Source organism: Anoplopoma fimbria, chromosome 10, assembly GCF_027596085.1.
Source record: "Anoplopoma fimbria isolate UVic2021 breed Golden Eagle Sablefish chromosome 10, Afim_UVic_2022, whole genome shotgun sequence".
Lineage (NCBI taxonomy): Eukaryota > Metazoa > Chordata > Actinopteri > Perciformes > Anoplopomatidae > Anoplopoma > Anoplopoma fimbria.
Genome location: NC_072458.1, coordinates 17,646,098 through 17,671,816, shown reverse-complemented (window position 1 = coordinate 17,671,816; position 25,719 = coordinate 17,646,098). Strand labels below are relative to the sequence as shown.

Below are 25,719 nucleotides of genomic sequence, written 5' to 3'. Positions count from 1 at the left end.
CATTTTTGCTAAAAGTATGAAGATCAAGCACATATTGATGACATCCCTATGACAACATAAGGGCTCGGGGTGGACAGGTGGGTCTAATAATATTGCAATTTCATCAAGGAATCTGGCATACGTGTTTTGTGTGATTCAGAAGTCAATTGTGATAAAAAAATTCTACGTAACTTCAGTACTTAAATCACGCTACTTCGGTAGCTATTTTTAACCCAAACCACGATCTTTTCCTAAACCTAACCAAATAGTTTTGTTGCTTGTGCAGGCAAAGTGATCCCTTGTGTTGCTGGACATTTATAGAAAAACACAAAAAAATAAAACAATATCACTTTTATTAAGATATCATATGGTTCATTGTACAAGGATTTGTTAAAGAATGTACTTTGAACATCAGCTTTTAAACCCACGTGGACAAGGAGTCGTTAATGTGCTCCTAAAAATTCTAAATTTGGACAACCACAATACCATAAAAACTGGGCGAGCTCCATCTGTTAACGAAGATCAGACCAGAACAGCTACTAAATGGTGAGGTTGTTTTCTTGACATCCATTTCCAGGGTCACGTATGAGCTTTGAGCCTAATGTTTCGTTTGTGTTGGAGAACATGTTGGTAGAAGCCCAGTTCTGTTTAGCGTTGCTCCTCTCTTTGAACCCCTCAGTTGTGACGGTCGTGTAGAGGCCGATGTTGTGCTGTCAAAAGGCCGTAACATACCCGTGCCTGAGTTCTGGGATCAGTGCTGGGTTAGCAGACCGCAAGGCCTGGAAGAGTTCATGTGATTAACTTTCTGCAACCACCATCAGGAAGCTTTACAGGACTGGGTCAAATCAAGCCTTGGCAAAAAAAAAAAATCCTTACAGCGCGGTTACCACCAATGTCTGCCATATGTCTGGCACCGCCTGCTGACTCAGTGTGATACCATTCCTTATTTTATTCCTAATTTCACAAAAACCAAACGTTCCTCCTTCTGCTCAGAAGAACCTACCCCGAGCCTTAATTGAACCTGCCGGCTTTTGTTGCTTTAAAGCCAGTGGGGAAAAGTGGCAGGGGAAAGATTATCTTTGTAACACCTCTGCACTGCATCACTGTGTATTTTTTCCTCTTGTGAGTGGATTTCATGGTTGAGAGTGCAATATGAAATAGGATTAACCGTAGGTGTCGGGTAGTGTTAGCTAAACCTCTTTATGTCAGGTACACCAGAGAGAAGTCTGTCACTGCGTCTGCTTGAACCCTTTCACCATTGAACATCGCTTGAGGGGGGATTCTTTAAATATTACTTAAACTGTATTTGTATTCATCAAAGGGCGGTGACTCAATGTTGTGGTTTCTACATATAAAAAAGCAGAAGAAGGAATACGCACGTGCACCATTAGACAACCTCAACATGGACTGGCAATATGGGTGCAACATGCAGGCTTTTGTTTTTTGGGGAAAATAAAAAACAGTCTCTTTTTTTGCCTAAGTGCCTCGGTGACATTGGGAGGCCACATGGTTGGCTGCGGCCCAGACCCACAGAGAGGATGCATTCCTGGGATGGCCATTGGCAGTACAAGGGCTGAGATGCCCAACCCTCCGCTCCCACAGTTTCCGCACACAGCAGTGAGTCCCACTGGAAAACAACACTTTTGGCAGTCTTATGTAACTGGGGCTGGTTGTAAAGAAAAAAGGGAGGGCTGGAGGGAGGGATTATGGACTGATGGAGAGGAGAGAAAAAAAAGAGAGGAGGTTGTTTGAGGCTGAACACTGAGACAAAGTTGAGTACTGTAATAGACTAGCCCAAAGCTAGTGTATAGATTCACCCAACTAGATACCCAACTAGGGGCCACAGAGGACAAACACAAAGCAGGTTTTCTTTTTTAAAAAGCACCACAGTAGGGGATTTCAGTCATTAGTTCTTGTTCTTTCGTTGAACACATGCTAACTAACGACTTGAGCTGCTGTAGTCTTTGAAAATTAAAAAGCAACATGTTTTAGCTGTGTTAGCCTCCGTCAGGGCTCATTAGAGCTGACAGCTAAAATTCTTAAGACTCTTAAAGCTGCACTGATCAGTTTTTTTTATATTAACAATGGATGAAATGACAGTGTGGAATATGAAAGGGCTCACTCACAGTCATAAACCCACTGAAATGTATCACCAAACTTTACAGTTCATTGCTTTTGTTTTGGTTTTATGGCCCGTGACTTTTTGTAACTTTTGGTTTGTTCCTGTGTTCTCATTAACCTCGTTTCCAGCAGCTGTTTTTCAGCAACAAATGTTTAAACCCACTATACACCACGGTACCTGTACTGTAGTGTAAACAGCAGGCAGACAAAGTTGGAGACTGAGCTGTGAACATAGTTTAGCAGCTAATGAGCCAGGTGTTTTTTGCAGTAGTTTGTGGAGACCAAGACAAAACAGCTTAAGGAAGAGTTAGCTGGAATGTTGCCAAGAAACACAACTCAAACTTAGTGTTTCTTCGGTGTCTGTTTGATATGTATATAGGCAACTGGCTGCTAAGACGTTCAACATATCAACTTTATGAAATTTAATGTTTTTAGTTGTGGCCAAATAATGTTCTAAATATTAATCTGGATTGTCAAATCTTGTGTTTTATATTCTTGGTTTTCGGTTACGAATTCCATCGAAAAATGATAACACTGTGCTGACCAAAGTTATTGATGAGATTTGGGAGAAAGGTAGCCATGCTGTAAAGTCAGATGGGTTAAGAATGAATGGCCAAAACTACAAAAGTAAGAAAGTAAAAACCAAATTTTCTCTGAAAGCTGGATCTGATTCTTGCACCTTGAGGGAGCTGTGAGGTCTTGACAGATGTATTTCCCTTTGTGTTGGGTTGGCATGAAGACATCCATGGGCCATGGTTGAAATTCAGCTTTATGATTAAATGAAGCGAAAGAGGTGAGTCAAAAACTCAGGGTGCCACCATCTCTTCCCTTCTGTATTGCCTCATTATGAGCAGAGAAGAGCTCAATCCCAACGTTGCTGATTGGATGCGGTGGCAGCAGTCAGTGTTACTCAACAGTTGAAAGCCTCAGGGTTTCCCAAGGCAGGGAGTGGCATCGCCCTCCGACAGTAAACACATCAATAATCCTGCAGGTTGACTGACTCACTGGATAAGGCATGAAAATGAAGGAGGAAGACCCGTGGAGAAGTGGCAATTAGTGTTCACTCTAAGGTTTACAGGGCCGTGGAATAGTCAAGGGTAAACCCTGAGCCCAGTTGGTGATCGGCCCAATGCAAACAACTGTCAAGATAAAAGAAAAAATCTATTAGTTTCTCCGAAAAGAGTAAACTTTTTCCCCTTATGAACCCGTTTTTACACTCAGCAACTTTCACAAATTGGACACTTATCATGCTGCCTCCATGAATTTCCAAAAACAGTTCATAACATACACTTCTTTGTCGTAATAAGAATCAATGTCATCCGTATGTGTCCGCTAACAGCATGGATGTGTTCAGCCTATAAGCACAACAACAACAAGCACGGGACACACAGCTAACTCTGTCAAAACGTATAAAAAATATGCCTTCCAAAGCTTCTCATGCAATGTACAAATAGCAACGTACAAACCAGACATTGTGGTTGATGCGTTTCACAACAAGTCTCTGTACCTAAATGACAAAGTGGGTCATGCCAGTGCCTTACAAAACAACCCACATAAAGATTTACTGATCCGCCACCTCTAAGGTTAAAGCTGCATCTCAGTAATTGAATTTTTTGGCCACTTGGGGACATCGGAGCAGGGTTGGAATTTCGGGTTGGCTGCAAACACGACTATGACAAAGTATCTACTTATAAAGTTGTTGATTACGAATATTTAAGAATCTCACGAACATGGAACGACATCTATTTGGAGACATGTTTCTGGCCACCTGATGATAATTTTGTCTGCTTACCGTTAAGTGCTAGTCAGGTGGTGTACAGTTTTTAAGTGTTTTTCTTCTTTTACTTAAATCAGCTGCCTGGCGCTAGAAACAAGGTTACAAGAGAGGTGACACTGATCCAAAACAGTGAGCTTAAATGTGATGGAACTCTTCGTAGAGCAGAGGGGAACTGCGAAGTCGGATGATAATTCTCTGCGGGTTCGTAAGAGTGATCCCTCTGATGTTACACAAGTAAATAAGGCAGCTTGAACGGCATTTTATTTGACTTTTACCCGCAATATATGTGCTAAGCTAGGCCGACACGACCTTGAGCTACAGCATGTCTGCACTCTCATTTGACTTTAGGTTTAATGCGATGCATATTTCCCAAAATATTGGCCACCTCAGACAGATTTATGCCATCCTAAACAGATTTTTTGGTATGATGTTATGTACCTTCCACTTCATCCCTTCCGTTGGGCATTAGTCGACTTAGAGATCAATGGGTATAGAGGCGGCTTGAGGGAGGTGGAAGACACAGTCAATATGCATGTCATCAATATTAGATGCAGAGGAAACAGAGGGACGAGGGATAAACATGAATCTCACAGAAAATCCAGTTGGCAGAATCAGTTAATCTGACAAATAATAGCTGGGAAATGAAACACTGATGTAAAAAATATCTTTCTCGGAGGAGCTGAATTATAAGGCTCACTTCATATGTTGCACAAATAGTCCACACTGTTTTTGACAAATAAGCCCCCCCTTTGTGTGAAAACATGTAATTCTCTGTCTGCCTCGTGTCGTGTCCAACCGTGTGACTCATGTTTCTCATGTTTACGCTGCGGCGGTACATCACCTAGTCGTGATGACGAGGACTTTGCTGTAAGCCACAGCTGAACACGCTATATCCACCCCGCTGGCACGGCCTCCGTGTTTTCATTCCATATGATAGGAGTCACACCACATTCCTGTTACAACTTCTCTGCTGCACATAAAAATCTCCTCTCCAAACCGCAGAGCCATGTGTTTTTAATTTTCCCTCTGTTTGTTCCCATTTACAGCATCTCTCCCCACTCTTTCTCTCTCACACACACTCAACACACACACACACACACACACACACACACACACACACACACACACACACACACACACACACACACACACACACACACACACACGGATCGCCAGCTCTCTTCATGTTGATAGACCCATTTAGTCCTCATGAAAGCATTCCATTTAGGTGCATTTGAGGTTACGGTTGTCACTGACAACCGGCTGTCAAAGAGTGGCGGCCTCTATCAGCGTTGGGGGTTTTCCAGAGGAGCTTACAAAACACACAGAGCAGCTATTGATGGAGCCCACTTTATGGACTCAGACCCACTGAAGGCAATGGTGTGTGACAAAGACAGCGAGGGGAGTTGGTAGTTTGATTCTGTGACCCCACGAATGGGAAGAATCCAATGTGATAATTAATCCCATTTGATTTTATTATAATGAGCAGTTTAGATGAGTATGTTGAGAAGGTTGGTGGTTTCACCAGTAAAAGGAATATGAATCAGAGGGAAAAACAAAAACAAAATAAAAATAAATAGTATTTCAATTGAAAAAGAAGTGATGATGATGGAAAATGTGAACACAGTACGTTGACTGGTGAGAAAAGGTGGGGCTGTAGCTACTATTTCCATTGCAGGGACTTTCTCAGGCACCCATGACCCATTTCAGGAACTGAAGAACGTTACGTATTGACTGAAGGAACAACGATCTGAATGAAGCTCCTCAATCATAGTTCCTGGTACCAAAAAAAGTATGTTCATCCCACAGAGGATGTACTGTCCTGTCACAGAGTTAGTAATTAAACAAAACAAAAGTTTTTCTGCCAAATTACAAGCATCTCTGCCAAATTGTCCAAAATCCATTTTCTTGTTTATAAAAATGTTTATACTGCTGGCTAAATCAACTATTTTGACTCAATGTGTTAAATTGTTATCATTTCTAGCACATCAAATTCATAAATAAATAAAGACTTCAGCATTAGTACCCCAGAATCGTATCCCTTTGTGTGTGCAGAAGGATTTGAGGATTTTCATTTTAAAGAAAAAACAAAAAGATTAAACTGAATGATTCAATTACAAGAAAAGGAAAAAAGAAAAATCCAAATAATAACACAATTTCTGGTGGTGGTACATGGGGCATTGGGAATCATGAACTCAGTATCTCTAAAATCCGGGATAAAAAACCTACAGCTTGGGGAGAAAGTATAAATAACTTAGTTATTTGCAACTGGACACAGTGTCTTACTTATGGATTACATAAGAAAATACATAAATATTGGCCAAATGTATTCAAATCAAGGTTTTATCCCATGAAGCTTTAGGCTGCCTCATTAATCTAAACTACATAGAAACACGATGTGTAACCTTCCTGAGGATTTACTTATGAAAAGGGTAGGTTCTACGTTTTTTTTTATACAGGCGGACAGAACTTTAAATATTATAGGGAAAAGTTGTTTTTTGACGAGGCTTTTATTATTAGATGGACAATCCATCACTCACTGGATTATTAAATAAATGCAAAAAATGGAATTTTCTATCAAATTGGGACTACAATCTACATCTCGTTATGCAACACTGTCTTAGAATGACAAATAAAAAACTTTGTAACCTTTTGTAAATATATTTTAAGATTTATCTTTATCATTAAATATCATTAACAACAAAAAGAACAACGAATAATAATAATAATAATAATAATAATAATAAAATAAAAAAAAAAAAACTTATGGCAACTTACAGTTAAGAAAAAAACAGGATAAAAAACATGATGTATGTGATTGAATTTGTCTGTATATATTTGGCTGCCTTTGGAAATTGTATTGTTGGGAATATCGCCCCACCACACACACACAAACACACACACACACACACACACACACACACACACACACACACACACACACACACACACACACACACACAAACACAGCCTCCTCCTCCTCCTCCTCCTCCTCCTCCTCTGGAAACCTGTTCTGGAGGGAGTGACTTGATCGAGGCGGCGTCCAATTATATGGAAGCAGCACTTATTCCACTTTATTCCAGGCTACAGTTAAGTGGCTTGAAGCCTTCAGAGACACACAGGCTCGTAGTATAAAGGCAGAGAGACGGTACCCATGTGACATGTGAACGGAAAGCCAAAGACAAAAGGTAGAAATATCTCCTCTGCCAAGTGAGGCGTCAGGCGGCGTGCAGAGGAGACACAGAGGATGCTCCTAATCAAATCCACCAGGGCTTTTTTTTTTTTTTTTTTTCTCGTCTGGAAATGCTTCATATAAGTGATTCATGATATATTTTTTTTTTTATTTCTAAGGGAGTAATTGCGCTCGCAGAGTGAGTGAGTGAGTGAGTGAGTGAGTGAGTTTCACCCACCAATCTGCAGAAAGACGGTAGTAGAGCTGGCATCACCAGCCTGGAGACAATTCTTATAAAGTCAGGTTATTTTGCTGGAGTTTGATAAGCGTTTACCCATCATCTGTCCAGAAAAGGATCAACTGTTGCTGCAGCCGGAGCGAGGCACTGAGACATTTCTCCAAGTGTGTCTGGCTTTCATTCTGGATGTTTGACCGTCCCTCGGTCCCTGCATGCAGCCACGCAGCCGGTGTTGTGTCATTAACATGGAAGAGAGACTGATACTGTTGTTGATGCCTCGGATACACCTTCATCTGTCCTGATGTGATGCCACATTGTTGCACTGAGGAGAATGATAATAACCCCCACACCGCTGCCGGCTTTCTTTTTCCTTCCACACTGGTTGTGAATGAAAACACATTTCTTCTTCTTTTTCATTTGAATTAGGGACCAGTTTGGGCATTTTTTTTAAAAACTCACTGGGCAGACGTTCATTTATTGTTATTGACAGGCTTTTTTTTTTTTTCTCCTTTTTATTTTTTTGTGCTTCTTTTTTTTTTTTTTTTAGTAGTAGTGACCTTGCCCGATTTTTGACATCTATTCAGCGGGAGAGAGAAAAAAAGCACCATGCTGATGATGATGAAGAACGGCGGCGGCATGGATGCGCATCAGGTTGATATCGATTCGGAATTTGAGCCTCACAGTCGGTCGCGGTCGTGCACCTGGCCGCTGCCGTGTCCGGAGGATTTCCCCGGGGGAGAAGGTGGTCTGGCCCTGGCGTCGGTCAAAGTGGAGCAGCAGTACAACGTGCCAGCGTGCCGGGCCGAGAGAAAAGGCGGCGCACCGGCGGAGCTCAAGCACCCGGCCGGCGCTCCGGCTCCGGTCGTGGCCGCTCCAGCCTGCATGTCCGGGGCGGCTCTCGACGTGGCCGGCCAGCAGCTGCGCAAAGCCAAGTCCTCCCGGAGGAACGCGTGGGGGAACCTGTCCTATGCAGACCTCATCACCCGTGCCATCGAGAGCACCCCGGAGAAGAGACTCACCCTGTCCCAGATTTACGACTGGATGGTTCGCTTTGTTCCTTATTTCAAGGATAAAGGCGACAGCAACAGTTCAGCCGGATGGAAGGTAAGAAAGGCCACATGAAAGAATGTTTTCACTGACACATGGTGGAGGTTTTTAGTGGAGGAATTAAAGCTGCACTATATTTAGCTTTAAGTCTGGGGTCTGTTAGCAGAACTCCTTTTCCTGCATATTTCAAAGCCACATAATTGACCCCCTGGTTCCCGCAAATTTATGTCGGTGGCGTGTCCCCATGTCACTCCGCGCTACAGTGCGTGGAAAGGGGCGGTGTGAGCATTGCATGTGGGGTTCACTGGGTTCATTCGTATTTGGGGGATTGCAGCCTTTTGCATGTAGGAGAAGCCACACGGAGCCAGACTCCCCCCCCCCTCCCACGGTTCCCTTTGGACAGCCAACTATTACGCGCTGTGACGCATCGGCGAGGTGTCTGGTTTCCAAGCCTGATATTGCTCTGCGTTATCGGGTCACACCGGGGACAGAGTGTGCCTCAGGTCCGATTTGCCGCTCTTCAGTCACCCATGCCAGCCCATGCCAGTTGGGTGCTCGGGTTAAACCCTTTTGTACCCCCCCACACCCACACCCCCACCGATCCTTGTGCGCTCACGTTGAATTACGCGCAGGCTGTGCGAAAGCATGGCACAAGGCGAGGGGGTTTAAAAGGGGACAATAACAAGAGATGATGACATGGGGGTGTCACAGCAAACAGATGTAACTACAGATCATCCCTTAAATTCAAATTAATATGAGGTTAATCTAATAGATTGGTTGCTGTAATCTACTTAAATGTACCACCCATCATGTGTGGGGATTAATGGTCTTTTGTTTCCAAAACCCTGGAGCTTCTCCTCTCACTGTCCCTTTTGTGTTTGACCAAGTTTTTTTTTGCTTGTAAAAAGGCCAATTTTTCTGTATTTGTTTTTATTTCAAAGCAAACTGAATGTAAATCTGATCTACTGCTTAAAATTGCAGTTCAGTGAATTCTAAATAAATGTTCACCTTCATCTGATAACAGACATCAATCAAGACTGAAACTGGGAGTTAACTTTTTAACATTTGAATCAGATCCTTTTCGGAAAGGAGACCAAAAAATATATAAAAAAAGCCAAACCATGTATTTTAAAATCTGATCACACCTCCAGTTTGTAACACATGCTTTGCATTTAAACTTTTCACTATGGAGTCCAAGCTGAGATAACCTTTATGACATCACCTTGATATCATCAGGGTTATTTTTCCAAACTTCAAAAAGTTCCCTCCAGAGCCACAGAGGCCGTAATTGAATTGTTTTCCCAGGCCGAGTAGTGCTGCTCGTGGCCAGTAAACTGAGCGTTGTGTGTAAAATCAGTGGGGTGCCCCTTTAAGATTCCCATAATGCCTTTGAAGTTGCCGTTTACTGTGTGTATCGCTTTTCTGACACAGCCTGGCAAAAGAAGGAACACAGAGGAGGGGAATCGCAAGTTGCAGTAGGATTAACAGGACTTTCGCACCATCTGTGTGTTTGACATCCAGTTGATCCAAAATCCTCCACCGACTTCTCCTGTCATGTTATCATATCCAAACAGCGTTTTATGATAAGTGATATTGTCTCCCTTCTATTTGTCCCTCCTTCAATGCTTTCCCCCTGCTATGCCATCCCATTTGGCTCCATACCAGCCTCCAATTGAGCAGTATTAAGACACGGATTAATCTCAATAAAATCACCATTTGATTTGAGCGAAACGGCAACAACCCCCGTCCAATCTTTATGGTATGGTGAGGTTTTTAAAATTGGATTTAAAGCTGAGCTTAATTCCGCGGGCCTTGTTCGTGCAGCCAAGGGATTCCCAGCTTGATACCTGCACCCGTTCCAGCTTTGCGTGGACGTTGTGATTGGCCGTTCTGGCAGTGAAATGTGATTGGTGGGGAGAGGCTCCAAGTCGAGGTGAAAAACAAGTTGATTCAATCATAATAACGCTCCTTAAACAATAACAACCAAAATGAGAGAGTTGGAGAGACCCGCATGCACTCACATGTTGGACTGTAACAGTTGGCAGCGATTTTTAATGAGATTTGAAGCACGGGCAGTACAGAATCACACCACACACATACACACTCATACACATACACACTGCACTACACATTACTGTGTGTGATTCTGTTTAGATTGAACATTATTGAAGAGGGGGAGGGGTGTGTATATATATATATATATATATATATATATATATATATATATATATATATATATATATATGGTTGGATGGGATGAGTGGGAGGGAAATAAGATCCAGTCAGAGTCTTGCTATTAAAAGCACTCTTTAAGAGCTGTTGTGTAATCCTGTCTGAGAGCTGCTGCTCAATTCAGCTGCTGGGCTCTTTGTCTTTATCTGGGGCTGGAAGCTTCTAACACACACACACACACACACACACACACACACACACACACACACACACACACACACACACACGCACACGCACACAAACACACCCACATACACACACACTGTACACACACTGTCAAGATGTCACTCACTTGTTAAACTGTCACTGTCAAGCACAATTCATTCACACGCTGACTCACTTCTTGTGTCAGGTGGTAGTGTATGGATTTCTTTGATTGTGGTCGCACACACACACACACACACACACACACACACACACAGACACACATACACACGCACGCACTAACATACACGCACAGTTTTGCTTAAGCATCTGGCAGCAGGGTCGCCACCATGATAACTATGTATGGATTTCTCTGACTGCGGTACAGTAATTGCGGTCAAGTGTTGGGGCCATGTTTGTTATTGCATCTTAGGTGGGAGGCTGTGTTTGGTCATATGAAGTGAGTTCACTTCTGTAGGTGGTCATGGTGGTGGTGTTGGTGATGCGGGGGTACACACTCACACACACATTGTTATGTTCATTTCACAAGTGGCTCTGCGTGGGAATGGATGTGCTGAGCTGTGGCCTGTCTGCAGGCTGTACTGTACACAGATATTCAGCAGCAGACAGGTAGGAGCTCACTGATTCTACCTGAAGGCTTCACAAAAGCAGCGCGGTGAAGGAACATCGTGGGTTTTAAGAGTGTTGTAATCAGACTGTGATATAATGAGCACACGGCAAACAAGCAGCAGTACACATGAGGATGAGTTATACCTTCAGAAGAGCGTTCGTTTCTGTTTGTTTTTTCGCATTTAAAGAGCGACTTTACAACCTATTTTATCTTAAACACGGCTCCTTGACATTTGCAAAAGTGACTATAAATGTGATATTACTCCAAAAAGTACGATTTATTGTAAAGCTACTCTTTAACTTATAATAATGTGGGTCAATTTCACAGTATTTTTCACACTGTGAGAGTTTCTTTGTTTTGTTCCGGCATCCATCACAGCTGCAAACATTTATGAGCCTCACTTTCAGTATCTCAATTTGTCTTTAATATGTCTTTTATTTAATGTAATTGCTCATGAATGAACCGTTCTGGGAAGTGTTTGGATCGCTTTGAATTTGCACATCCACAGAGACTTTTGTCAAAATGACACATATTCCCTGCACACCTGTATATAGTAGAGCTCTGCCATCCTGACAATGTTGGAGTTTTTAGGTCGGGGTTTGAGGTGTTTTGTGAGTTTGGGGTTTATTTAAAATATGGTTCATTAAGACAATTCTCTCCCTTTCTCTCTGACTGTGCCAATCATCTGCATCAGTGTGTGTCACGTGCTGCAAGTACAGTAAATTAGAAATGACCAGCTGGAAGGACAAAAACAGACACTTATAATTCGTCATCACTGACACATGACTGCCATCAATAGAATGCGACCCATTGCATTGTGGGATTGTCATACATGCAATGGACAACTTTTTTCGGGTTTTTTGAGGACACAATATCGAAAATAAATCGGTTGAGCTTGGTCGGAAAAAGGTCATGAATATTTAATATTATGTAGGAAAATGTAAGATTTAAAGCTAAACCCTAAGGGGCTTTAAGGTACATCCAGGAAAAAAATTCTGAAACCTAACTGCTGTTAAGTGATAGCAGGATCTGAGTTAGACATTTTCACTCAATAATTAAGGACACTGAAAGACTTTATGTATTGGGTGTAGCAATCTATTTCATAAGGTAAATAGGATATATATGCAGGGAAATACAGTTTAAATTTAATTTCTTAAATATATATGCCTTATTATGGTCAAATTGACTTTAGGTTGGTTTACCTTCTTCTATAGCCCTCATTACTGAGACCAAAGGTGGATCTTTACCCCTAATAATGCTTCTAATCTGCTTGTAATGCATCACAATGCCCACACTTGATGGCCATCACCTTGTTCGGCCGAGAGATGAGGAAATAAAACAGGGTGCACAGCGCAGAGAGAGAGAGAGAGAGAGAGAGAGAGAGAAAAAAGAGGAGCCAAGGAGACATTTTGAAGAACAAAGTATTATTTGTCCTGCCAATAAAACCTTTTTTGAATTGGATTCGGAATTGAGTGGGAGATGGAGAGAGGCGGAAAAAGAGAAAAGATAGAGCGAGAGCGAGAGTGGTGCCGGTGGCCCCTGCCGCCGAGCACATTGATAGCAGCCTTAATGCCTGTGATGCTCCAGCGCCAGCCGAGACAGAGGGGAATTGGTTGGAGATGGTGGAACAGGCTTAGAGGGTTCCCTGTGCCAGCCGGCCTGGCGCTGGCTCAACAGAGAGCCCTCTGCACTGCTACACAGTTATTGTTATTATCACAAAGGCGCAGCAGAAGGAGAGGCAGCTCTCGAGTTGGCGGGCTTGGCGCTGGGTTAACCGGGGGCGGGGAATGGGAAGAGGAATTTGGAAGGCGAAAAGGGGGTTTGGTTTTTTGAATCTATGGTAAAACTCCTCTGATCAGTCGTGTGAATGGAGAGAAAAAACAGTTGGGAAGAGTCGTTGAGGGCTTGAATGGAAAAGGAGGCCATGTGGAGAACGGACAGATTTTGAGCCGAGAGGATCAGTTGACTTGTCAGTTGATGCTGAGCAACAAAAAGGCGTTTGAATAGAACGCGGGGCAGATACCACTTCAATCTGGAGAAGGGCTGGGATGTAAACAAGGGATGCACCAGCAGTGGAGGCGGGGTGTTCACTGCTTTAAATGAGTCATAGTGGTTGGAATAGAACATAATATTCTCGCCCGCAGCCCTCACACTTCAATCAGCCTGGAATAAAAAAAAAAAAAAAAAAAAAGATTGTTGAGAAAACACTCTACAGACGGAAATTCCAGAGAGGAAACCGAGTCCAGACACTCAACAGTCAGTCGGGAAGGCGGATCTTGGGAGTCGTGCCCGGTGGTGTGTCGTAAAATGTCGGCCCAGCACACATTCTCTCCGCGTTGTCTACCAGACCTCAGGGCTTCAAAATGTTCTGGTGTCTGGCTCGGACGATGAGCAGAGCGGTAGTAAAAAAAAAAGGAAAAAAAACATTTAGGGTCCTTTCCTCACTGTCAGACTGTGACTCAGGAACAGGTCAGCACATCAGGCTGTTACACTGCTAACCAGGCGGTAAAGGACCACGACAGGGGTTTGATCCTTTATACAAATCACATACACTTTACATGATAACTAACCAAATGGTGTCTCCTGCTCGAGCCATTGGTTTTCATTCATTGAAAACCAATGCTTGAGTTATGTAATTCATAACAGTAACTCCTTGAGTAATATTTAACTTTTGCAAATGATCTAAAAAGCGTGAAATCCCCCAAAATTCTGCAAACCACCGATACATCGATTGTCGACATTTTCCCGTTTGGTCAGAGCAGGTGACGTAGTATAATGAGCGACCATTATGAAAGTCACGTGGTATGATAACTTATATAAAAATTAAGTGATTAACTACATTGTTTATTAATTATTTCAACACAAATCATGATTTTTTTTATCTGAACTTCACTTAGTTGTGATGAAGTGAAGTTTTGTTGCCTAAACCAAACCAATTCTTTCACAACATTAGCCATGTGTCATTGTGCATTTTCTCCAAGCTTGTTACAAGGCTGATATGAAACTGATTTATTTATTTTTTGGGTTTCAGAAAAGTACTAGTGCCAACCTTTTTATTCTGCTGTATTGCACACATGCACATTTTGAGATAACCTTTCAATCTAAACATCACACAGAGTTGCTTTTCAAATACCGTCATCCTAACAATCCCAATCCATCATCTTAACAGCAGCACCAAAGTGATCGTGATCCCACTGGAATCACAAAAAATAATGTAATCAAGCATCTGAAATTGCACTAAATTTTAATGTGATTAATGACACAGTTGCTTCATAAAGTATTCAACCCCCCTAACTTTCTGCATATTGTACTCATTAAACTATGCACTGATTTTAATAAATCATCATGCACTCACATTGTGTTTATAATGGGCTTTTGATGCCCCATAAGGCCTTGTGAGCACCACTTCAAGTAAAGTGTTGCCCTTATTTTTACTGCAAATGGGATTAGTTCCTGCACACGCTGAAATGGGTTTGATAGAGGTTTATATGGATCTGAAGATTTTGATTGTGTGTGTGTGTGTGTGTGTGTGTGTGTGTGTGTGTGTGTGTGTGTGTGTGTGTGTGTGTGTGTGTGTGTGTGCATCTGGTCTTGTTGTTGCATAGCTAGGCCTGATGGGAGTCCAGGTCCAGGGGGTACAGCTCTAGTTAATAATTCAGATGAGGCTCATTATCAAGGCAGCGCAGATCTCTCTCTGATTCCACCTTAATTGCAGGCAGGATGTGCCTCTCAGACACTCTCAAAGTCACTCCCCCTCCTGTCTGCAGCTGCAAATGACTACCACACACACACACACGCACACACACAGATCTCCACTTGTTCTCTTCCAGACCTCACGTCTTCGCAGCAGGTCCCCTCACTGAGATCAGGTCGGTGTCTTTGCGTGAGCAGGTAAACGTACATTTGAAGATGAGTAGATAAATCCCACTTAGAGTTTATGACCATCACGGAGCATCTACTCCGAGGCCAGGCATGTGCTCCTATTATGAGTCACTTACATTTTTAATCAGATCTTCATGAGGGCTTTCTCCTTTTGGAGGGCTCAGCAAACTAAGATTGATGGGAGGTAATCAGTCGGCGGACGGCAGCTCTGTGATTAATTCAGCCGGAGAGTGAAGCTCTCAGCGCCACGCTGGTTGACCCGGATCACGGCTTTTCAGCCCCGAATGTTTCCGTAGAGTTGAAGTGAGCAGGGCTGCTTGACAAGTAGTATCAGACTTATGTGGCATTTGAATAATAATGGCCTGGTGTTTCAGTGTGAAGTTAATATTCAGAGATCTCTCAGTAAATTACGTTCCTTCTCAACTGAACTACATTTCCAATTATGTTTCAAGGGGAAACTTACTTTTTCCTGGATTAAGATCACAGTTTTAGACACCTAGTTAACGTATATAGAAACAAAACCAAAAAAACGCTGCAAAATTACTTGGTTATGTTCATGCAACACGTTCTCTTTCCAACTCGTCAGATACTGACGCTTCGTCAGACCCCTTGATGTCACTTTCTAACGCTCTGGTTAGCGCAAACTGTCGCATTAAGCACGTTGTGAATTCAATCAAAAACACTTGCTTAGGCTTTGGCAACAAAACCACTTAGTTAGGTGAAGGAAAAAACATTTAGTTGGGCCTCAAATAATTAAGGAAACTAAGTAAAACGTAAACAATGTAAAATAAGTACGGAAAACCTTAAAAATAACTTCAAACACAAGTTTTCTTGTGAGCCTGATCAGTCTCATATTAACTATAAATTGTGCCTTGTGTGTCGATATCTAGACGACAAAGACCGTGAGAAAGTGTTGGTATTTGACGCCCTGGGAATGAGAACAGGCTGTTTGAGGAAACCAAACTACTTTGTTAGGTTAAGTAAAAATAGAATGGTTTGCCTGAAAATAAGTACGTTTGTTGCGTTATTTAAGTTGTGGTCGTAAATGAATTGACACATGGGATGTGAACAGGGTTTATCCAGACCTCTTTCCCATGCTGACTTCTGAGGATTTTGATTAGAAACATCTTTTGGATAAGTCAAAGACAAACATGACAAAGAAAAAACGGGTGAAAATACATTTCCTTGGAAACGTATTAAAAATGCAGTTATGTTGCATGGGAACGTAATTTCTTGGAGGGAGGAGCGGGCTGGATTATCAAGATTATTCAAGAAAATCAAGATTCAATTCATTTACACAGAACAAATGTACAATTTCTCCAAATGTCTAAAGATTTGTTGGTCAAGTTGAAATTTGATTTGTGTGAGTAACAAGTGTTTCATGTATCCATCCCGCAGCTTAAAACAACTATTGTGCTTCTTGTATTATTATTTTTTGGAAAAGTTAGCAACAGTTTCCACATGCAATGTTCAAGTTGGATTTCTGCCTGGAAATTAAGTTTTTCAAATCAATCAAGCCATGATAGTTGGAAATCTCTTTTTCTCTGGGGAGCTTTTAGGTAGAACTGATTCTTTTAGAGAAATATACTGGACTAAAGAAAACAATGTAGGAATCCACTGTGCAATCATTGAGTCTTGAATGGTTGCAGTTGGTGAATAACATTGATGTTAAGCAGATATAATGGTTCAGGATTTTAAGCTTGGTGGTGTGAAATGTCTTCTTTTTACTCTACGGCAACATTACAATTAATGCAATTTGCCCACAAATAGAGCATGTAGAAAGGTTGCCTTTCTCCCTTTTCACCAGGCCATGCTCCCCAAAATTAAATGTTTTTTATGTTTGCTTGATTTTTAATTTCAGTCCATATTTTCAGTTTATTTGATACATTATCAATAAAGGTGTATAACTGACACAAAAGCTTGTTTAGTTTGTCTGTTTTAATGGGTTCACAGGGGTTTCTGTTGTTCTGGATGTTGTGCTTGATAAGCAATCAAGGAGAGGGTTAACAGGTTTGCCTCATTATGTCCTCATAGCAGGGATGGGCCGGACACTGTTGAGGTGTAGGAGGATATATGAGGCAGCTCTGCGGTAAATTACATTCTGTTATATTTGGTGTGCTCAGTATTGTGCTCAGCAGTAACCTAAAAACCCTGTATTGACTGGTAATTTAATTATTTTGTGAGATTTAGATCCCTGTTCTGTTTCACTCACCTTGTGCTTACCTTGGCAGGTGGTACGTTCCGGTGAGTTGCGGCTGAAATGGTTAAATGCCAATCATTTGGGTAGAGGGGAAATAAGAGTTGGCAGCTTTCTTTTGTTTTTCTTTTGTTTCATTTAGATTTATTGAAACTCCCAGCTTTCATTTTCTGTCCTTCGTTTTAGTAATCTTTTTGTTCATAAATGAAACTTTTTTCTGCTTCTCGACTTGGTTCCTCAACGTCAATTTTTTAAAGTTTTCTGTTGCCAAACCACCTCATATTTATATGGGGTTACCGCACTACAGAGAAGAACAAATAGACTAACATAGCTATTTTTGGGGTGTTGAATATGCCAATGGTCAAATCTCAAGAACAGGTGGCATTCATCAAACAGTGAATTTGGTGAATCCAACTTGGGACCCTTAAACGAGCAAACCTTTCAGTAAAAAGCAGGAGTGGTTTTAGTGGATAAGAATACAGAGGCATCCTTGCATGAGCCCCAATGATTGAGTCAATTCAGCTGGAAAAAATATCACATGAGATTTGAAATAGAGGGAAATATATCAATAAAATACATTTGTACAGCAAAAGAGGCAGTTAAATGTTTTTGAGGGAATTGAATGGTTGCAGTTGGTAAAGAACAACAGGGTGTGTTAGTGAAAAGAGACACTCCATCAGTTTACAGTACTATCAATCACCCTTAATGCGTATTGTTCCCAGTGTAGTTCAGTGTGTTCGGGTGATGTTCAACATCAATCAAGTCACATTCATTCGCTGGCAATTTAATTCATTTTCATTAAAGATGACTGTAATTTCACTTTGATCATAGTTGATAAAAGCCACTTGAAAATTAAAGCCATCTGTGCCTTAAGGGCCGGATCGTCGGCTGTGTTTTAACCAGAGTTATTTGCTCATTGTCTTTGTTAAAAAAGTCTGTTAAAGCAGTTGCTACGCTCGGGAGGGTGTCTGCTAACGATGTCAAGTCGGGGCCCAGACACCGAAAAAGAACATGTCTATTGTCAGCACAAAGAAGGGTCAGGGAAGAGTATCGCACTTTATGAATATTCATCAGTCCAACGGCACATTTGGACAAACTACAATAAAAGCCTTTCAAGCCGGAGTTGAGTGGAAATAATTTACAATTTACTCATTTTGGAGATTATTAGTTGAACAGCATTTTAACTGCTTTAATTCACGGCTAAGCAGATTTCAAATTATGGTGCAGATCACACCATTTGTGTGTGTGTGTGTGTGTTTGTGTGTGTGTGTGTGTGTGTGTGTGTGTGTGTGTGTGTGTGTGTGTGTGTGTGTGTGTGTGTGTGTGTGTGTGTGTGTGTGTGTGTGTGTGTGTGTGTGTGTGTGTGTGTGTGTGTGTTTCACGGCTTGCTGAGGGCGGTCCAGGAGGCAGACAGAGGTTAGACGCGTAAGACGGCCTCTCTGTGAATTTCTGTGTCAGTTTGACGAAAATAGGTCAGGATTCAGAGCTTTGTGTTTAGCATTCTGCCCATGTGATGGCTGACGCCGAGCCTGACGACAGCTAGCCTCGAATAAACTCCAGACTCTCTCTGTCTGCCCCCCCCCCCCCCCCCCTCCCCCTTGTCTTCCTCCCTCCCTCCCCCGTTCCTCTGTAATCTAAACTTTGTCCTGTCATCCTCTGTCTCTCTGCCGTGGCTTCCATCGCTCGGAGCTCACGTAAAAAAAGAAAATTCAAATCTGCGGCCATAGATTAAGCCCCGCTCCACCACAGAAATTGCACTTAAATCCACAATAGTCTGCGTCTGGTGGAATTTATTTGATTTAGATGTACTCTTCAGTATTGTAGTCCCGCTTTTCGGGGGAGAAAATAGATGTGCTGCAAAGTTTTATGAGAATAATATTTCAATCGTGGCCAGCAGTGACCTAGCTTAACATAAGGTCCACAGTATGTTTGGTCGCCACTAGAAAGGCTTGATTTATTATTCTCCTGCACTGCAGACCCTCATCTCTCATGACTGCCATGCTTTAAAAATGACTATATAAAAGGTGAGTTCACTCATAGATGAGCCAGCTCACTGTCGGGCTACATCTGAGGCTGTGCAATTGAGTCATAGCGGCCACCTCTGGCATGTGGAGAATTGGCTGCACACAAACGATGGCTAAATATAAAGTTAACAACAAGAGGAGATAAGTTAAAAGTACGCTGCAAGGTCAATTCTGTTAAGTGTATTTTCTGATAAGATTGATCGTGTCCAATTAGATTACAGTAAAAAAAAAAAAAAAAAAAAAAAGGGTTGTTTCATAGCTTTCGATACAATGCCTTGTTGCCGGGGGAAGGTTTACTGTCTTACCTGGCTATCAGCCAGCAGCTAATTTAGAAAAAAACAACTGGTGTTATTGTGAAAGTGTGACTTGTAGCTGTTTAGCATTTTTTTACAGATAGAGATTTTTAAGAGTTTTTATCAGAGTGTTCACCCAGAAATACAGCAAGATATGTACTAATCGCTTTAAGATGATATGACTATAACTAGTCTTGCTTAAGCCCAACAATGTGCCTCTCTTTGTGTGCATTTTACTCAGTTTGTTCTACATGCCCGGTAGAAACGAGTGCAAACTGCAGTTCAAGAATTATCAACAGCCTTATAATGGAGTATTACATTTACATCACTGACTTTGTGACATATTTTTTTGTGATTTATTTTTTGTTATTTACAATATGCCGGTATTTGAGGGCCTTTACTCAGCCTTAACTTACAGTAAAAACTATGGCCAAAGAGCCACTGTATCATTTAAAAAAAAAAAAAAAATAAAATGTATTTAAAATCAACACTATCATTCTTTTTTTTCCCTCTTCTGTACCAAAGACATTCCTTACCGTTAACCTAAAACTGAGATACATGCCAATTTGTGAATTGTGTGTACCATTCCATTCATTGGCCATGATGCACACAAAACTTGGTATAGTTGAGGGATAAATAGGGGTTCAAAACCTAAGTTTTACAGATGAATCCGTCTGTGCTAATAACAAACAGTAATGAAAATGTTCTTGTCAACAAGCCGGTCAACGTCGCTGTTACTGAAGTTTATAAAGTTAAATTCCTTTACACAGGTCCGCTGTGTTCATTTTCTGCAAAGGCCTTATGTGTCCAGCACCTGTTCCCTCCTTTGTCAGCCTCAACCTTGTGAGGTGTTAGATTGTGCTCCCGCCTATCTGATTTATTGGCCCTCTGAAAGTCTGACTTCATCAAATCCTTGATACCGCTAGTCATATATACTGTCTTTGATGAGTGCCACCAAAGTCGATGTGTGGATTTAATGGCAGCATTAATCTGCCTGTTTAATGGTGTTGTTGAGTGGAAGGTGGTCACCACCAAGATGCAGCACTAAAAGATGAGTTATGGGCCCAGCCGGCGAACGATGAAAGGGCAAAATGCAAAACAGCAGAGATGTGGAGGAGAGTGGCGGAATTAAACAAGGTCTTGCCACACACTGAGGATGTGCAGGGACTAGAGCCGGTAACGGAGCGTGGTGTGAAACGGAAACATTTCAGACGGTGCTGTCAAAGTTTGCAGCGGTTAGTCATCGTCGCTATAGGTGTTGCTAAACACATGCCTGAGGTGATATTTTATTTGTTAGCACGCTTTGCATTTTTTGCTAATTTAGTGAGAACACATGATAATTGATTCTCATGTGACATTTATGAGATTACACAAGTAATGTTTCATCTTTCACTTCGTTTTAACCCTGTTTAGATAATGAGTCTGCTGAAATGTATCAAGAACGAACATCATGCATTTTTTTTTAGGTGTTTTTCAAAACAGTCAACATTGTGGCAGGTTGTTGTTTTTGTAATGAGGCCCAGTGAGGACTTTCTGCCATGTTTAATTGGCTGTGGTTATGAATAGTGTTATATGAATATATACTGGGATCATAACAGGCTGTTATCATGTATCCCTCTGATAGGATGAAGATCAGTGGTGGAAAAATCACTATGTACATTTACTGACAAAATACCCTAGTACACTTTCAAACAGTTATGGAATGTAACTAAATACATTTATCTAAGTACTGTACTTAAGTACCATCATGAAGTACTTGAGCAATTAATGCTACTTTATTCTTCTATTCCACTACATTTCAGATGCATATACTAGTTTACTAGACCAAAATTTAACAACAAAACATATTAATTTATCATAACATATGGTTCAGTTTTAGAAACAAGATACCCAATAGTATATATAGCAGTTAGAATTAGTTCCACATTAACCAGAAAGATTACAATGCAGTTTACACCTTAATGTACCTTGACACGTGCCTTTGAAATGCAATATGCTGCTGATTCTTTCGTTTGCTACCTATAGTTTTGAATGCAAGACTTTTACATTACAAATTGCAAATTGTGGTATTGCTTCTTGAACTTAAAGTTACTGTGTGGAACTTTTAACTGGTTATGAAACAGTCTCAATTTAATCCTGATGACTTTATATGAACTACTTAAGTAAACTAGAACATCAGCAAGAAGATTGTCTATTTCTATATAGTTATTCTTAATGCATGTCATCGTTGCCAAAGTCCTGCACGTCCACCAGAAACTCCTTCAGCTCAAAAGGACTCTGGTACTCCGGTAACACTTCCGCTTTTGTCCACAGGGACTGCCATAATCAACACAAACTACTACAAGGGACTAAAGGTCAGGATATCCAGGCCTCTGCTGCTATTATTCATAATAATAACTTTATTTATATAGCACCTTTAAAAACAGAGTTTGAAAAGGGCTTTGATAGACAAAATCAGAAAAAGCAAGGCAATAAAACAACAGAAGGCTCAACAGTGAGGCCCAACATAGCAAGACAAACTGAGGTAAAACGGTACAATATTTAACACATGAACTAACAAATAACATAAATAAATGTAAAATAATATAGTAAAAACCAATAATAAAATAAAGCATTAAAGCGACGACATCGCGTAAAAGCCAGTCTGTAAAAATAGGTTTTAAGAAGCGATTAAGACCTTTTCTTTCTTTAGTGTATCATTTGCAAATTCCCCCAACTTTTCAGAAGTTCCAGAGTACAAACTCAAGTACTCCATTTTAGTAAAATGATTAATGTTATATGTTTCAATTACTTGGGGTATTGTGGTGAGTCTCTCCACCACTGATTAATGTGAGGCAGTTTAATTGATTGAACATGTGATCAACACTGCAGTGATGGTATGACCTCCATCTAGTATGAATCCAACACATCATTGTGACCAGATACTATATATATATATATAAATTATAATGCATTATTGCTTATCATCATAAAATAAAGTCAATTTGCTGCTTCGCTCCAGATATATTGACAGACATGATGGCGGTTGAAGCCTTACAGTAATGAAGCTGATGGGAGGACAGAGGAGGACAGGATGGAGGTAGCAGTGTGGTTTGCGTGACTGAGCAGTGCTCAGGCCTGTCTGTGTAATTCCTGCAAGACGGATATTAAAGACTCAGCGGCGAGGCCTTCCCCTCCGCTCTGTCCCTGCACTCCCTCTCTCTCTCCCTCGCCTTCCCCATTCTCCCTTTCCCTCTCTTTCCCCTTTTCCCCGCTCCGTCTCTGCTAATGATCTGCTCCGCCTGTCGCTGCCTGGCTGACTGATGCCCACTGACAGCCCCACTCATGCGGAAAGGCTGCACCCCTCCTCCTCTTCACACACACACACACACACACACACACACACACACACACACACACACACACACACACACACACACACACACACACACACACACACACACACATAGAGTAATGAACTCCTACACATCCAAACGCTACACATTTGCTATGCATGTGTGACACACATGCACCATGCACGCCAACTTGCGTAAGCACTCACAGCGAGATAGATGGATCTACGCAAACAAATCACGCCCATTTGTTCAGTCACATGTCAGCAGACATATATGTAGAGTAGATGACAGACACACAAATAGAGCTCACGGTATACGTTATCCATGGAGAGCTCTCATCCTGCACGCTATAGCATCCGCCAGACTTACCATCCCTGCATTTTTATGCAAATGTGCAATGCATTGAATCAGATAGGCTGAATGGAAAGTGACACATTTCGGGGAGAAATTCCTGCAGTGTCGCAAAATAGTTTTTTTTTGCTTGCTTAAGGCAGAAAAGTTTTTTTTTTTGTTGATAAAGAAATAATTTAATTAATAGAGAAGGGGCTGTATTAGTCACATTAATAATGATGCGGGTTTGACGTGATGAGCCTCTGTCTCAACAGTTAGGGTTGAGGACATGATGTGTTGTCTGTTTCCAAAAAGATAGATGAACTGTCTTACATTTAGTTTGCACATTTAATATCTAGTATATAGTGCTGAATAAGTCAATTGATTAAGAGAAAATTAATCATCAACTGGTTTTGGAATCAATAATAAGTCATTGATCGGGGCAAAAATGTGAAACATCAACTGGTTCCAGCTTCTGAAATGTGAAGATTTGACACTTTTCTCCACGTAAATCGCTGTAAATTTAACACATTTGTGTTACATAGGGCTCTGAGAACTTGTGTTGAATATTTTTCCTTATTTTATGATACTTCGTGGCACTTTAAAAACACTCCACGTCAAGTTTTAGCATTCAAAAGCAGTATATTCACATTTACACTGTTTATAACACAGTCTATTAGACTAAACAATTGATTGATTAATCACAAAAAGCAGTGACATGTGAATTATTCTCCAGGGATCAATAAAGACTAATCGTATTTTATCTGATCCCCTCACTTTGTTATCTGACACCACATATTTCTGCATTCAGAAAAGAACTCTCTATTCACTTCAACCTGTGTCATTGAAACAAAACTAATTCACATTTTATTGTTGCACCTTTTCAAATGTTGCATTCGATACACTTGACGCCTGGATCCTGGTGAGATTATTATTGGTGGTGATTGTCAACACTAATCCGAAGATTTTCAAAAACCTGCTGGTGGGTGAGATTCTCTCCCAATACTTAATGTATTTATGCACACATTAGCCCATCTGAGGTGAGTCAGAAAACACTCCAGTGGTGCTCAGAAATAAATCGTCACCGCTTCACATATTTAGCAACACCTCCGAATCGCAGCCTGTGGATATAGCCTACTTTCTCAATAAAACAATAACTGAAAATCTCTTTTTTCTTTCATTAGAGTGTGCTCGAACATTTACTCGGTATTCTCCTGCTGCTCTTGCTCCTAATTACTAATTGGCCCTTACTAATAATAAACAGTCATGCATATGGAAATCTGATCAAAAGAGCGTACTTGAACCAATTCAGAGTAATTTATTCCCATGGACATCCACTGTGGTATTGATCAACTCTGCAACCAATCCATTATATATCACTGGAAACCCCTGACTTGTTCATATTTGATATTTCATATAATACCAATTTATCTAAGCGTGCTTGACTCGGTCTCGCCTCAGCCTTTCCATGTAAGCGTTCTGCCAGGGGAGTTTCAGGGAGGTAAGAAATTAGGTCAGTAAGCAACACTGTGATGCAGGGCGACACCTCTGGGCTCCCCCTCGGTCCCAGCCGGCACACAGCCCACAATCCCCCAGCTGATGGCTCAGCCCTGCCATTACACTCAGCCGGGGTTACGCAAGGCTCCGTGAGGGCCTGCCGGCTCTGGCACAGATTACAGCGGGAGACTCGGCCAGGTACTTCACTGCTGTACGAAATATCTGGGCTGAGACCAACAGGAGAGAATTACAGAGGAGCACAGAGCGTGCTGTAGTGGAGCAGGGTTTAGTAGTTTAAGTAGAATACTGTCTCATATGGCACACTTTAAAGGTTTATAAGTGTCATATATTTATTAAATAATTGATTAATACTTTATAGAGTTATATAAAACTAAGTAATATGAAGCTTTAGGTCATTATAACAGCAACTGTTGGGTTCTCCGGATGTGAAAAGTCACTCTTGCTGGTGAGTAATTAACAGCCAAGTCATTAAAAATGCTCAAGATTTTCTCATCAAGTCTGCATCATAGTTTATAATAAATCACTGATAAAGGGTAATAAACTATCAAGTCTGCGGCGCTATGGGTTAATTAAATAAATATCAAATGGTGAGTTTTTCACTTTCTGATAGGCCATTAGCAAAAGATTTGTAAGTCACCTGTAATTATAATTTATAAGTCAATGAGATCTGAGCTCTGCAGCTTAAAAGGAGGAGGATAGAGAATAGCCAAAGAGATGTTTTACAACCTGGCAACCCAAAAGTTCTCAATCAGGGCTCATAGCATATCCACAAAGCTTTGGTAAATTCTGTAATAATTGT

At 41.2% G+C, this 25,719-nt stretch overlaps 2 protein-coding genes across 2 annotated transcripts in view; one reads left to right on the top strand and one right to left on the bottom strand.

Moving 5' to 3' along the window:
• The window catches only part of rpl15 (ribosomal protein L15), a 194,226-nt gene extending 171,464 nt beyond the window's left edge, over positions 1–22,762 (bottom strand). Inside the window, exon 1 of the mRNA XM_054605750.1 lies at positions 22,753–22,762. The gene's annotated coding sequence lies outside the window, so the exon portion shown is untranslated. The remainder of the gene's footprint in view (positions 1–22,752) is intronic.
• foxo6b (forkhead box O6 b) overlaps positions 7,894–25,719 on the top strand; it is a 36,281-nt gene continuing 18,455 nt past the window's right edge. Inside the window, exon 1 of the mRNA XM_054605740.1 lies at positions 7,894–8,391. Coding sequence (XP_054461715.1) covers positions 7,894–8,391 — 498 coding nt within the window. The remainder of the gene's footprint in view (positions 8,392–25,719) is intronic.